Source organism: Heterodontus francisci, chromosome 17, assembly GCF_036365525.1.
Source record: "Heterodontus francisci isolate sHetFra1 chromosome 17, sHetFra1.hap1, whole genome shotgun sequence".
Taxonomy (NCBI): Eukaryota; Metazoa; Chordata; class Chondrichthyes; order Heterodontiformes; family Heterodontidae; genus Heterodontus; species Heterodontus francisci.
Window position 1 is genome coordinate 22,444,671 of NC_090387.1, and position 15,945 is coordinate 22,460,615.

Genomic DNA, 15,945 nt, shown 5'->3' on the forward strand with positions numbered 1-15,945 from the left:
TAGTATACTCTATTCGCTGCTCACAACGTGGTCTCCTCGACATTGGTGAAACCAAACGCAGACAGGGTGACCGCTTTGCGGAACACCTCCACTCAGTCCGCAAGCAGGACCCTGTGCTTCCGGTTGCTGGCCATTTCAACACTCCCCCCTGCTCTCATGCTCACATCTCTGTCCTGGGATTGCTGCAGTGTTCCAGCAGACTCGGAGGGCGGAGTTCCAGAGCGGCGAGTATAAAAAACTTACCTCGGGGATTCTCGGAGCAGACCCGGAGGGCAGAGTTCCAGAGCGGTGATTATATAAAAAAACTTACCTCGGGGATTCTCGGAGCAGACTTGGAGGGCAGAGTTCCAGAGCGGTGAGTTACAGAGTAAGTTACCTCGGGTGGGAAAAAAAACTGAAAAAGTGACGTCACAGGAAAGCTGTGACCTGATTGGCTGGTAGGGAATCTGTACCGAATTTGAAAATAAAACTGATAAAAATTGATTAAAACACTAATTAACTAATTAATAAGTAGAGTAACTAAACCAGAGGGAGGAGATTACTGTATTTAGACAGCATTTAATATTTATAGTAGAAATCTAGCACGAGGGACCACATAGTGAAGTGTATCATAATTTAGTAAGGATTTAATAAGTATTTATTTATTTTATATCAATTAACTAATTAGTGATAGAAATGTCAGTTAGAGGGGTGAAGTGCCTCACCTGTGAGATGTGGGAGGTCCGTGACGCTTCCAGCATTCCGGGCGACTACATCTGCAGGAAGTGTACCCAGTTGCAGCTCCTCACAGACCGCATGGATCGGTTGGAGCGGCAACTGGATGCACTTAGGAGCATGCAGGTGGCAGACAGCGTAATAGACAGGAGTTTTAGAGAAGTGGTTACACCCAAGGTGCAGGAAGATAGATGGGTGACCGCTAGAAGGGGCAGGCAGTCAGTGCAGGAATCCCCTGTGGCTATCCCCCTCTCTGACAAGTATACCGTTTTGGATACTGTTGGGGGGGATGGCCTATCAGGGAAAAACAGCAGCAGCCAGAGCAGTGGCACCACGGCTGGCACTGTTGTTCAGTAGGGAGGGACAAAGCGCAGAAGAGCAATAGTTATAGGGGACTCTATAGTCAGGGGCACAGATAGGCGCTTCTGTGGACATGAAAGAGACTCCAGGAAGGTATGTTGCCTTCCTGGTGCCAGGGTCAAGGATGTCTCTGAACGGACAGAGGGCATTCTGAAGGGGGAGGGTGAACAGCCAGAGGTTGTGGTATACATCGGTACCAATGACATAGGCAGGAAGAGTGATGAGGTCCTGCAGGGGGAGTTTAGGGAGTTAGGTAGTAAGTTAAAAAACAGGACCTCTAGGGTTGTAATCTCTGGATTACTCCCTGTTCCACGTGCCAGTGAGGCTAGAAATAGGAAGATAGTGCAGCTAAACACGTGGCTGAGCAGCTGGTGTAGAAGGGAGGGTTTCAGATATCTGGACCATTGGGCTCTCTTCAGGGACAGATGGGACCTGTACAAGAAGGACGGGTTGCATCTAAACTGGAAGGGCACTAATATCCTGGCTGCAAGGTTTGCTAGCGTCACTCGGGAGGGTTTAAACCAGTGTGGCAGGGGGGTGGGAACCACAGCAGTAGGACAGCAAGTGAAGTAAATGAGGAGGACATAGTAAATAAGACCAGGAGGACGAAGAGGAAGAGCAGGCAGGGAGATGTTGCTGAGCACAGCAGGACTGGTGGTCTGAAGTGCATTTGTTTCAATGCGAGAAGTATAACAGGTAAGGCAGATGAACTTAGAGCTTGGATTAGTACTTGGAAATATGATGTTGTTGCTATTACAGAGACTTGGTTGAGGGAAGGGCAGGATTGGCAGCTAATTTGTTTCAGGCTTTAGAAGCTTCAGGCGGGATAGAGGGGGATGTAAAAGGGGTGGGGGAGTTGCATTACTGGTTAAGGAGAATATCACAGCTGTACTGCGGGAGGACACCTCAGAGAGGTCATGCAGTGAGGCAATATGGGTGGAGCTCAGGAATAGGAAGGGTGCAGTCACGATGTTGGGGGTTTTCTACAGGCCTCCCAACAGCCAGCGGGAGGTAGAGGAGCAGATATGTGGACAGATTTTGGAAAGATGTAAAGGTAACAGGGTTGTAGTGGTGGGTGATTTTAACTTCCCCTATATTGACTGGGACTCACATAGTGCTAGGGGCTTGGATGGGGCAGAATTTGTGAGGAGCATCCAGGAGGGCTTCTGGAAACAGTATGTAGATAGTCCAACTAGGGATGGGGCCATTCTGGACCTGGTATTGGGGAATGAGCCCGCCCAGGTGGTCAAAGTTTCAGTGGGGGAGCAGTTCGGGAACAGTGACCATAATTCCATAAGTTTTAAGGTACTTGTGGATAAGGATAAGAGTAGTCCTCGGGTGAAGGTGCTAAATTGGGGGAAGGCTAATTATAACAATATTAGGCAGGAACTGAAGAATTTAGATTGGGGGCGGCTGTTTGAGGGTAAATCAACATCTGACATGTGGGAGTCTTTCAAACGTCAGTTGATTAGAATCCAGGACCAGCATGTTCCTGTGAGGAAGAAAGACAAGTTTGGCAAGTTTCGGGAACCTTGGATAACACGGGATATTGTGAGCCTAGTCAAAAAGAAAAAGGAAGCATTTGTAAGGGCTGGAAGGCTAGGAACAGATGAAGCACTTGAGGAATATAAAGACAGTAGGAAGGAACTTAAGCAAGGAGTCAGGAGGGCCAAAAGGGGTCATGAAAAGTCATTGGCAAACAGGATTGAGGAAAATCCCAAGGCTTTTTATACATATATAATGAGCAAGAGGGTAACCAGGGAAAGGGTTAGCCCACTCTAGGACAGAGATGGGAATCTATGCGTGGAGCCAGAGGAAATGGGTGAGGTGCTAAATGAGTACTTTGCATCAGTATTCACCAAGGAGAACGACTTGGTGCATGATGAGCCTCGGGAAGGGAGTGCAGATAGTCTCAGACAACTCATTATCAAAAAGGAGGAGGTGTTGGGTGTCTTGCAAAGCATTCAGGTAGATAAGTCCCCAGGGCCTGATGGGATCTACCCCAGAATATTGAGGGAGGCAAGGGAAGAAATTGCTGGGGCCTTGACAGAAATCTTTGCATCCTCATTGGCTACAGGTGAGGTCCCAGAGGACTGGAGAATAACCAATGTTGTTCCTTTGTTTAAAAAGGGTGGTAAGGATAATCCAGGAAATTATAGGCCGGTGAGCCTTACGTCAGTGGTAGGGAAACTACTAGAGAGGATTAATCGGGACAGGATTTACTCCCATTTGGAAACAAACGAACTTATTAGCGAGAGGCAGCATGGTTTTTGTGAAGGGGAAGTCGTGTCTTACTAATTTGATTGAGTTTTTTTGAGGAAGTGACGAAGATGATTGATGAGGGAAGGGCGGTGGATGTTGTCTATATGGACTTAGTAAAGCCTTTGACAGGTCCCGCATGGCAGACTGGTGCAAAAGGTGAAGTCACACGGGATCAGAGGTGAGCTGGCAAGATGGATACAGAACTGGCTCAGTCATAGAAGACAGAGGGTAACAGTGGATGGGTGTTTTTCTGAATGGAGGGATGTGACTAGTGGTGTTCTGCAGGGATCAGTGCTGGGACCTTTGCTGTTTGTAGTATATATAAATGATTTGGAGGAAAATGTAGCTGGTCTGATTAGTAAGTTTGCGGATGACACAAAAGTTGGTGGAGTTGCGATAATGCTGAGGATTGTCAGAGGATACAGCAGGATATAGATCGGTTGGAGACTTGGGCGGAGAAATGGCAGATGGAGTTTAATCTGGACAAATGTGAGGTAATGCATTTTGGAAGGTCTAATGCAGGTGGGAGGTATACAGTAAATGGCAGTACCCTTAGGAGTATTGACAGGCAGAGAGATCTGGGCGTACAGGTCCACAGGTCACTGAAAGTGGCAACGCAGGTGGATAAGGTAGTCAAGAAGGCATACGGCATGCTTGCCTTCATCGGTTGGGGCATAGAGTATAAAAATTGGCAAGTCATGTTGCAGCTGTACAGAACCTTAGTTAGGCCACACTTAGAATATTGCGTGCAATTCTGGTCGCCACACTACCAGAAGGACGTGGAGACTTTGGAGAGGGTACAGAGGAGGTTTACCAGGATGTTGCCTTGCCTGGAGGGCATTAGCTATGAGGAGAAGTTGGAAAAACTCGGATTGTTTTCACTGGAACGACGGAGGTGGAGGGGCGACATGATAGAGGTTTACAAAGTTATGAGCGGCATAGACAGAGTGGATAGTCAGAAGCTTTTTCCCAGGGTTGAAGAGTCAGTTACTAGGGGACATAGGTTTAAGTTGCGAGGGGCAAAGTTTAGAGGGGATGTGCGAGGCAAGTTTTTTACACAGAGGGTGGTGAGTGCCTGCAACTTGCTGCCAGGGGAGGTGGTGGAAACAGATACGATAGCGACTTTTAAGAGACATCTTGACAAATATATGAATAGGAATGGAATAGAGGGATATGTGCCCCGGAAGTTCAGAAGGTGTTAGTTTAGGCGGGCATCAAGATCGGCGCAGGCTTGGAGGGCTGAATGGCCTGTTCCTGTGCTGTACTGTTCTTTGTTCTTTGAACATCAACGCAAACTCGAGGAACAGCATCTCATTTACCGATTAGGCATGCTGCAGCCTGCCAGACTGAACATTGAATTCAATAATTTCAGAACATGATGGGCCCCCCTTTTTATTTTTATTTTTAGCTCTTTTTTATGTGTTTGTTTTATTTTAGTTTGTTTAGTTTGTTTCTTCTGTGCCTACCCACTTTTTTAATGTTTTTGCTTGGGGCCAGGCTGCTCAGTTTTCTGTCCATTAACATCCTCTCTGTACTAATGCTTTGTCTTTCAGCTGACCATTAACATGCCGTTTGCCTTTGCTCCCTGACCTTCTGGTCAGTTATTCTCTGCGACCTTGTCCTATCAACACCTTCTTTTTTGTTATCTCTTGCCCCACCCCCACTTTATTGCTTAAAACCTTTTACATTTCTAATATCTGCCAGTTCTGATGAAGGGTCACGGACCTGAAATGTTAACTCTGCTTCTTTCTCCACAGATGCTGCCAGACCTGCTGAGTATTTCCAGCATTTCTTGTTTGTGTTTCAGATTTCCAGCATCTGCAGTATTTTGCTTTTATTATTATGAAATATTGATGTTGTTACCGTTACAGGGAGAACCATTAAAAGCATGGTTCAGTGGCCCATATAGAGTGATCAAAAGAGTGGGTAATGTAGATTACTTGATTGACACCCCTGATCAGGAGAAGACGAACTGGTTGTGTCACATCAATATGCTCAAACAATATTACTGCAGGGAGGAGGATAAGCCAGTTCAGGTATGTCAGGTAATCGGGACTGCTGAGAAGGAAAAGGATAGTGAGGATGAGGCAGAAGGAAGCCTAGGCAATACTCAGATTGAACCTCCAACTTTCAGATTAGTGAAAACTTAATGGCTAGGAAAATTGAACAGCATGCTTTTGCACTTAGAGGCAAAACAACGTCAAGACATAACCAGGCTTTTCAAAACATTTAAAAGAGTCTGTAGGGATAAGCCGGGATGTACAACCTTAGCCACACATGATGAGGATATAGGGGGAACCGTTGCTTTAAAACAACATCCTTACTGCTTAAGTCCAGACAAACATGCCCAGGTAACAGCAGAGATCCAATACATGCTGGAAAACAATTTGATTGAACTCAGTTAAAGCAGCTGGAGTTCACCAATAGTTCTAGTACCTAAACCTGATGGATCAACCCGGTTTTGTATAGACTATAGAAAAGTCAATGCGGTAACAAAGGCAGACTCCGACCCAATTTCACATTTAGAAGGCTGGATCGGCAGAGTGGGCAGTGCTAGTTTTCTTACCAAGATCAACTTGTTAAAGGGATACTGGCAAGTTCATTTGACTTCTCGAGCCAAAGAGATATCAGCTTTTGTAACACCTGACGATCTTTACTAGTGTCGGGTAATGACATTCCTGCTAAAAAATGCCCCAGCCACTTTTCAAAGATTAATGAATCAGGTGGTAGCCAGTGTTCCCAACTGTGTAGTGTATCCCAATGATGTACTATTGTACAGTTAACACTTAAATCAGCTAAAAATTCTGTTTAAAAAACGACAAGCAGTGGACTTAGTGATAAATCTGGCAAAAAGCAAATTCGGAAAAGCAAGAGGAACTTACCTCGGACACATAGTGGGGCAAGGACAGGTATTGCCAAAAACGGCGAAGGTACAAGCCTTAGTCGAGTTCCCTATCCCTAAATCTAAACGAGAAATAATGAGGTTTTTAGGGATATGGGGTTTTTACAGGAAATTTGTACAAAACTTTCGTGCTGTGGCTGTTCCATTAACTGATTTGCTACAAAAAAGGAAACACAAAGTAGTATGGTCAGATAAATGTGTGGGATGTGGCAAAATTTATGGACTTTAAAATTCAGACCCGGAGACATGCTATGACCTCATGTTTGGATTCATTAAGATCTTTAGATAAAAATAAACTGTATTCCAATTCTCTCATAGTACCTGAAGTAGAAACAAGGTACAATACAAAAAGCCAAACTGCAGCCAGCAGCACAGGCTGGGCAGAAAATGGTTAATTTGGACATCTAGTAAAAAGACTGTGGCTCATCAAACATTGATACCAGAGGAAAAGCCATCACTTTGCCATTGGCTAATGCAATTTAGAGACTGATTACCCTGCACAATAGTGCAAGGGGGATGCCTTTGATATAATAATAAGGCTACCTTCATAGACAATAGTACTGGAATCTGGCCATTATAACATCTCAAGGAGAGGTGTGAGACATTCACACCTTCCATCAACTTCGGAGCCAGGCGCTGTTACTGTACTGCCTCAAAACATCAGGAGAATTTGTTCCGAAGAAGGGTCACTGACCCGAAACGTTAACTCTGCTTCTCTTTCCACAGATGCTGCCAGACCTGGTGAGTGAATCCAGCATTTCTTGTTTTTGGTTCAGATTTCCAGCATCCGCAGTATTTTGCTTTTATATCAGAGTTTGAAGATTTTGTTTGAGTTATTTCTGCCATGGAAGAACTGTATTGTTGCATCCAGTATGAATTAATCATATTTGTCTGGGCTACGCGTGAAATAAACTAAAGGATGTTTACCTGCTGGACACAGCACAGCATGAACAATAGAACATATGTCTCAGATGTCCTGAGTCATTTTATTATGAAAAGCAACCACATCGGATTGACTGGGCTGCAGTCAGGAAGGAGGGTCAAGATTGGCCATTTTGACTCGGGACCTATAATCAACGTCGGATGGACCAGCCATGGGGATTGTAGGTATTTCGGCCAAATTGTAATGATTTTGTTCTGAGCGTTGGGACAAAAGCGTAGTGTTTTTGCCCGTATTTGGTTCAGCCAATTCATAGTGATATTGGTCTGAGGCTTTAGGACAAAGCGTATTGTTTTGCCCGTATTTGTGGTTCAGCCAATTTGTAGTGATATTGGTCTGAGGGTTTGGGACAAAGCACAGTGTTCTGCCCATATTTGTAAGTGTTTCAGCCAAATCGTAGTGATCTTGGTCTGAGGATTTTGAGACAAAAGCGTAGTGTATTTGCTTGAAATTTGTGAGTTTGAACCAAGTCGTAGTGACTTTGTTTTGGGTAATTGGGAAGTGAAGAGCCAAGAGTAGTGACTTTGCTTGGATAACTGGGGACCGTAGTCGAATCGTTGAAGGGTTCAGCTGGGAATTGGGGTGTCAATTTTAAGTTACTGCAGAAGGTTTTGTACCGAGAACAGTTTTGTTTTATTTCTGTTTCAACTAACCATATGTCTGTATTAGGGATATTATTAGGGATTCAATAAAACAACAATTCATGGTTAAACCAAATCCTGTCTCATGTGCAATTTTGTTCTTGTAAGTCCTAAAATCCAAGAACCATAGTAAGGGGGTACGGGAACAGAGCCTCTTACAATTGCCAGGCAGCTTTTGAAAAGCTAAAGGAAATCTTAACTAATGAGCCAGTTTTGGCTGCTCCAAATTTTGCTAAACCCTTTAAAATAGCGATCAATGTTAACGACCTGAGGGGGTTGGTGCAGTCCTATTGTAGGTTGATGAATCAGGCATAGAGAAGCCAGTAGGGTACTTTTCAAGAAAACTAAATTGCCATCAAAAAATGTATTCCACTGTGGAAAAAGAAACATTAGGACTTTTGCTGGCTCATTTCAAAGTATTTGTCCACCAAGACTATAAAGAAACACTAATATACACTGGCCATAACCCATTAACATTTGTGGAAAAATTTAAAAACTGAAATGCTATAATATTTAGATGGAGTTTGTTTTTACAGCCGTATCATTTGAAAATTGTACATATTTCGGGGAATAACAATGTTAATGCCGACAAGTTGAAATGAATTTAACCATGTTAAGTTATATGGATGGCGATGGTACAAAGAAAATGCTGTAAATTATCAATAGCGTGAATGAGGGCATGAATGTGGAAAATGTTAGAGTGTTTTTTCCCAATTTCTATTTTTTCTTTTACATTTTAATGAAACGCATTTTTAGAATGGTGTTTCTTTTCACCAAGGGCGGAGGTATCATGGAAGCTTATTTATTTTCTCCTCAGATTAAAACATCTGCCTTTAAGACTGTGTTTGAAAACAGTGTACCTTTAAGACAGGGAGAGAAGTTTTGGATTTCTGAGGCACAGTGTGCCCTCTGCATTTTATTACCTAGGTGACAGCAGGAGAGAGAAAGGTCACATGATATAATGTTTCCACTTAACTGTGTAAATATCGGTCTGAACCAGTTCTGAGAGACTCTCTAGAAAAGCATACTACTGAAGAGAAGAGCTGTCTATTTGTCAGCAGAAATTCTACAAGGAGCTACAGGCCAAGTTCGTTGCCCAAGGAGGAAAAAAGCTCTTTTTTTGAAGAGACCATTTGTATTGCTGGAGTAAAGTTTCAACTGAAAGACTGTCAGTTTTAAAATTCAAGTTGCCCTATTGCTGTGCTCATCGTTGAAAGAACTGTTTAATGCCTGCTGCAGCTGAAGTGTTTTGAATAAGAACAGACTATTCCATCAAATCCGTGTGGAGATTTTGAGTAGCATTTGATTATTTTCACATTAGAATATCTCATCCATCAGGAACGTAACCCATAAAGACTTATTAATTTATTCATTCTTAAGAAACAGCTCATTTTTAAAACATTGTTTTAACTATGATTTTTGAGTGTATGTGTATGGGGGAGTTAGGTTAAAATAAGAAGTTATAAGGGCTTTAGACATAGGTTTATCGTAATAGAGTTTAAGATTTAGATTTTTTAAAATAAATAGTTAATTTGTTGTTGTCTAAAGATACCTGGTTTGGTATGTTTTATTCCGAGGGTTACTAGCGTGTTTAATTTGGCTGTTTTCCGGTTGGGTGGAAAATCTTTAATAATATGCTGCGACCTGTGGAGTGATGGGACTGAATTGACGATACATTGCACCTGCCTCAGTCGTAACACGCATCCCTAATTATCCTTGAGAGGGGGGCAGTGGGCTACCTTTTTGAACCTCTGCAGTCCTTGGGTGTTGGTACAACGACAGTGCTATAACAGTGTTATGCAACAAGAGTAATGTATACTTGATAAAGATAGCTCCTCGCCTATGTAATATATTAGACTGGTTGTTTTTAATTTCTTTCTCTTAGGTTTAGCTAAAGATCTAACTAAAAAGTTTATATCAAATATATTTCCCATTGTAACCCTTGCAATATTTTATACTTTGTTTTTATAGCAATATCTGGGGAAGTGAGACTGTAACTTAAGTAGAGAATAACAGAATGAATCCAAGATACTAATCGTATCTAAGATTTTAGATGTTATGAACTGTGAGAGCACAGTGTATGATGTTGTTAGAAACCTAACATGAGATTACGATCTCAAATTCAATCTGGGGTGTATATTTTTTTGCTTGATGACAGATATTTCTGTGCCTAACACAAGGCATTCTTTGTTGCTGATAATATCCACACTAAAAGATTGTGATAAAATGACTGCAAATTTATTGAGAAATAAATTACAGTTGCTTTCTGGAAAATAGCAGGATCTGCGTATGTCATATTCCCTCTCTTTCGGAGCAACACAAAATTGGCTCTTCTGTGAAGGCTGCCTTTTAACTAGGCAATTCAATTTATGAATCAGGGAGGACTTTTCCTCCTTGTTTTTCCTGTATTATTTCTCTTTCTCCTTTTGCTGTCATCTTTTCTCTGTACTTCTTCCTGGAAGCTCTGACTTCTTGCTGAGGTACAGTTCCACAAACACTCTTCATTCTGCAATGAATTGCCTGACATTTTTCACCTGTGAGCCTTATCAGTGAGTGAAGCAAGGCGATTTGATCACAAGGTGCTCCTGGTGTATATGAGTATGTTACTCACATCCTTAAGTTGCTGACCCATCTAGACAGCCCAAGGAAGTCCTTAATGAAATTGTTAACTCTGTAATACAGTGCTATATCACTGGATGATACATGATTTATGTACAAAATGCTTTTTTGATTTTCATTGTAATTAGCAAATCACTGAAATATATTATTGATGATATTTAAAATTGCCAGAAATGCTGTGCAACTATTTATGTTGCACTGCCTTCAACCTACTGAGTCAGAGACAAACACAGTTGGGCAAACAGGCAATGTCAGTGACATGATACACAAAACTTTCTCTAAACAAATGATAGAAAACCTAAATTTTTAGATTTCCTAAACTGTACAGTATAATGGCCTGGAATTTATTCCATGGACACAATCCAGAAGTTAGACTGGAAAAGACGCCCATTCTGCCGATGCCAAGTTACAATCAAATTTCCTGCTGATCCCATTAAAAGACGCCCGATTATAAAAATGGGCATCAATCGGCGTAAACAATCAGGGCCCAAGGAAAGTGCAGAACTCAAACTATTGATTCCTTCCATGTATGAAAAATTAAAGTTTCAACTAATTTAAGCATCATTCATGCACATTAGGCATACATGTTCAGGAACCTGCAATTGGGGAAGTGTGTCAGTTTTTAATGTGGCATGCCATAAAAATATATCAAGAGAAACAAAAAATACAAAGCAGATCTCAGTGAGTTTTTAAAAAAATGCTCAAACAACTGTAATAAAACTTGAGGAAAATTAGTTTCCTGCTGTGCTTAAAAATCTAGTCGTAATTTTGAGAGAGCCTCTTGGCAAATGCAAATATAGAAAACTCCTATATGAGGCTCTTTAACTTGGGGACAGAGCCAGTTTTATGGACAGAAATGCATTCAAGTGGAGAGATCAAATGACAGCCATAACAATTGAGGAGATTTGGGCCCATTGTCGGTCTGAGCATAAATCACACCCAAACTTTTGTGATTTTTGATGCCACATAATTGGTTTGCGCCCAGATTGCATGTTTCTTTAGGGGCAAGTACAGAGGAAATTCAAGAAGAATAGTGAACCTATTCAATTTTGTTGCATACTTTTGACTTCTATACATATTACTGATACAAAGTAATATTAATGCCTGACTCTTGATCATTCTGTTCACAACCACAATATATGACAGCTCAAAACACACATTTCTATTTCACTTTGACATATTAAATGGCAGTCGTGTTTTGCAGAAGTGTTTGCAGTAAGTTTTTTTTGCACAGAGACATAGTGGAAATATATAATTATTTTACAATATTTCCTGCTTGGGAATGATGGTTTGAGGCAGCATACATGCAGAGGCAGTTTGGATTTGGGCAACAGGATGCTGTTTATATTCCTCATTTCCAGATCCAGAAGATGGGGATGAAAGTGGAGTCTCTGGTGATGCTGCAAGAAAAATGGAAATTTTCAAGTTACAGGGCTTTCTTAAACCTTGAAACCTACGAAACAGTTGACTACTTGCTCTAGTATAATTTAACTAAGAAAATTTCCTGCAAACTCAAAAAAGTGTTCCAGTATTGAAAACCTTTGATTCCCTGAGATGGTATCATTTGCCGCACACATAAACATATTAAAAATATCTGCCCCTAATTTTCAATAAAACTGGACTACAATAGCATTCAAAATATGCACTATTGCTACAGGAAAGAGCTTTAGGTACTTTAAAAAAATATGACTTTAAAAGCAGTTTTTTGTAAAGTGTAGTTTCAGCCAAACTCTGATTAGGAAACTTACAGATTTGAGCATGATGGATTGCTGAGGACATACCAGCTGGTATCACTGCATGGCCACCTAAAGAATTGTGAACTAAACCAGAATGTCCAGAATGCGGGTACTGTGTTACCTCGGTTGTGGATCCTGTGATGAGATGAAGATTGCATAGTGAAATTTTCATTACGGAAAGAAGCTAAGCTAGAATATAGACTTAGGTAACATAATGGGACACAATAAAAGTCACTATTAGGTGGTTGTTCCTAAGACATCAGTATGGTGACCACATTTGTTTTACTTTATTTTAAAATGACAAATTTAAGAAAAACAAATAATACGTCTATAGCCCTGAACGTAGACACAGTGCTTGAGCTTACCAGAGTGGACCAGTTTCAATAGATGATGGAAAACTTGTTAAAAGAGTGTGTGTAACTGAATCATACAGGTCAGAAATACCTTAGGTTGGATCTCCAGTCCATATTGAGTTAGTTTGATCACAGCTATGGTCGCTGAAGGAACGCAACAATTGGATTGAGTAGACCGGGGATGGGAAAGAGGAAAAATTGGGCAGGATTTATTGCTCCCTGGAAGCACCTGTTGGAAAGTGAGCGAGAGTGGATGTCAGGTGGATATTGGATCTAACTGGGCTGTAATATCCTCCATAGCTGATTAGCTTGCTGAAAATGTGTCGGCATCAATTTGGTGAGGTATCAGAAAGTGGCTAGTATCAAAGGAACTACACTGGTCAGTGAGGAGAGAAGAATTTGGAAAAAAAAAAGAGAAAAGAGAGGCGAAGGCAATAAACATAAGGAGAAGGATTCCAAAATCTGATATATACCCCAATAGTATCTCTGGGATCTGAAAGATATGGTCGCATAAACGACTTGGAATAACTTCAGCCACTGTTTAACACAACCGTTGCTCATATCTTTATTTATATCAAAATGAATCAGCTTATTGCAGGGAAAAATCAGATTTTAGAGGCAAGTTTCCAAGTTTGTGCTACAAGCAGTTGCTGGTCATATGCATCAGAAAACTATGACCAGCACTTCTGTCATATCCTGAAGCATGATCTCAGAAAATGCCTCAACAGCATGGCCGAGTAGATTGTATAATTTTAAATTTTTTCAGATGAATCCAAATTGGAATTACTTTCCAATAAACCTGGATTCAAACCAAGTAAATTTGTCTGCCTGAGCTTTCTCTTTGCCTTGAATTAGGAAGCTCTAAGCTCGGGACAAGAGTGACTATAGAATGTCTCTTCGAACAACATCTTTCTATATCTATCCAATAAGGAGGTAGGATAGTGGCTTAATGTCACTGCACTGATGTTATTCTTCTTATGTGCCTACATTGCTCAGCTCTTTACATCTACTACAAGTTCTTGGATTGATTAATGTAAGTATGGATTAACCAAATGGACATAATCTTCTTTACAATGCTTTACATGTACAAATAGATTGTTGGGTGATGAATTTGTGCTTGTCAAGTTTAAGGATGCCTGTGTTGAGAAGCGGAAGATTTGTTTTTACTTTCGTCGTGCAGACTTAGCACCATGCACAGACACATTAGGTGTGATGCAAAGAAACACATGTAGCAATCTGATGGATTGATTCGACCATCTGAACAGCTATAAATAAAAATATCTGAAAACAATTGCATTGAGATAATGTGATCAGCTGTGGAGGATAGTAAGTGGCCAACCAGGTGTCTGGAAAACTATAAAGCAAAATCTTTTCCCTAACCTTATAGATGTACAAACATCAGTTGTCATTTTAATTTCTAAATGTGCACGTCTTGTACATAAGTAAATCCATTTAGTTCCTAATGCTAGTGTTTTATTGACGACGTTGTGAATGGCAAATTCAAGAGGCCCAACATTGGCTTAAGGTAAGAAAATTTAAATCATAAAATAAATGTTACATGTATTTTTACCTAGAATTAGTAAATTAGTAAACTGAATCACTTACTTGAAAACTTGCATGCCCGAACATAATAATAAGTTAGACCAATAAAAAGTCTCAATTCTAAGCTGGCTCTCTTTTAAATACGTTCACAGTTTCAAACAATGAAAAAATAACATTACTTGATCTTCTCTGCAACTCTTGGGAGTTGAGACCAAGTGTCATCTTCAAGCAAAGTGGGGGATAATTGGACCAGAAAACACAGACACAATTCAGTCCCCATTTTAAAGTCATACATTCTGTCCTTATTTTGAAAGAAAGAGCAGGCATTTATATAGTAGCTTTGACATTCCCAGAATATTTCAAAGCACTCTACAGCAATGAGTTACATTTGTAGTGTAGTCACTATTGTTGTGTGGGCAAACATAATTGCCAATTTGCACACAGCACGATGCCACAAACAGGAATGAGATGAATGACCAGTTATTCTGTTTTCTGGCGGTTTTGTTTCAGGGATAAATGTTGGCTAGGACACCGGAACAACTCTTTTCAGAATAGTACCTTAGTATCTTTTACATCCACAAAAGGCAAATTTATAATGAAAACTGCCATTGTAAATTTGCCATAAACTTGGTAAACTGGCCCTACCTTAACACCTTGTCCAAAAGACAACTCTTTTAGTACTACAATAAAGCCTTATCTAGAATATGTGCTCTAAAATGGGGTTTGAACCCACAACCCATTACTTCAGAGGTAAAAGTACTACCACTGAGCCTAGGCTGGTACTTTAGATAACACTTTGATTTCATATGATTAAATAATAGTCAAATTACAAAACATGCAACTATATGGGAATCAAAGAAATAGTATTGGTTGGACCATATAGCCAGAAAGGCTAGGAGTTGCAAAACTGGGGTGTGGCAGCACCACCACTGATGAGAAGATGTAATTACAATGTGACAAGTTTACATAGGCAGTTTTCATTATAAATGTTGACATGCCATCTTCCTGATTGTATATTTTTAAAATTCATTCATGGAACTTAGGCATCACTGGCAAAGCCAGCATTCGTTGCTCATCCCTAATTTCCCTTGAGAAGCTGGTGGTGAGCTGACTTCTTGAACGCTGCAGTCTACATGGTGTAGCTACACCCACAGTGCTGTTAGGGAGGGAGTTCCCGGTTTTTGACCCAATGACAGAAAGTAAGGTTTTGTAGGCAGGGAGTGCATGCAGACATAAGATTGTTAATATATTACAGATATATACCTTTCAAATTAAAACAGAAGTTTTACTTTGTCTCCCAATTTGCCAAACCTTCACATTGTACAGCTATTGGATTCACTCAAACAAAAATACCAAAACTGTCATCGTTACTTGCGTTTGCAGTAAGTGTGTGCTGAGAATTCATGTTCTGGTGAATGCAGCAGATGTTGTTTATTTCACAATGTTAATAAGAAGTCTGACTTTAACCTTTATGATAGGAATCCTGCTTCAATATTCACTTGCTAAATAAGCAAGGCAACAAATGCTGTTACAAGCTAGAACTTAGCGAAGACTGGTAATTAGGAATCATTCCCAGCACTTTATATAACATAATTTTGATAGCACTATATAACACACACAAAAATAATTAGGTTTAGGCTACAAATCAATTTTTTTTTAAAAATACATATAACTTTGTCTGTTTAGATATTCAACTTGTATGAATAAGTGAAAGTAACCTCTATCATATAATTTAATTCAGAGGATCTTATTTTGTTCCTGAATTTCTGCTTTGCTTATTTTCATTTTGAGTTTTGGAACCGTACAATGCTGTATCTATGTGGAAGATATATACCACTTATTCACAGATTATCCTGTTGTATAGGAATTATTTTTC

General features: G+C 40.5%; 1 protein-coding gene across 2 annotated transcripts in view; it reads right to left on the reverse strand.

Annotated features, from left to right (window-relative positions):
- Positions 1-10,082: 10,082 nt before the first annotated feature.
- Positions 10,083-15,945, reverse strand: part of LOC137378757 (hepatocyte nuclear factor 4-beta-like) — a 75,833-nt gene continuing 69,970 nt past the window's right edge. For both annotated transcript variants that reach the window (XM_068049139.1, XM_068049138.1), the window contains exons 9-10: positions 12,187-12,309; positions 10,083-11,838 (exon numbers count right to left, since the gene is read on the reverse strand). In XM_068049139.1, coding sequence (XP_067905240.1) covers positions 11,699-11,838; positions 12,187-12,309 — 263 coding nt within the window. In that variant the 3' untranslated portion in view covers positions 10,083-11,698. The remainder of the gene's footprint in view (positions 11,839-12,186; positions 12,310-15,945) is intronic.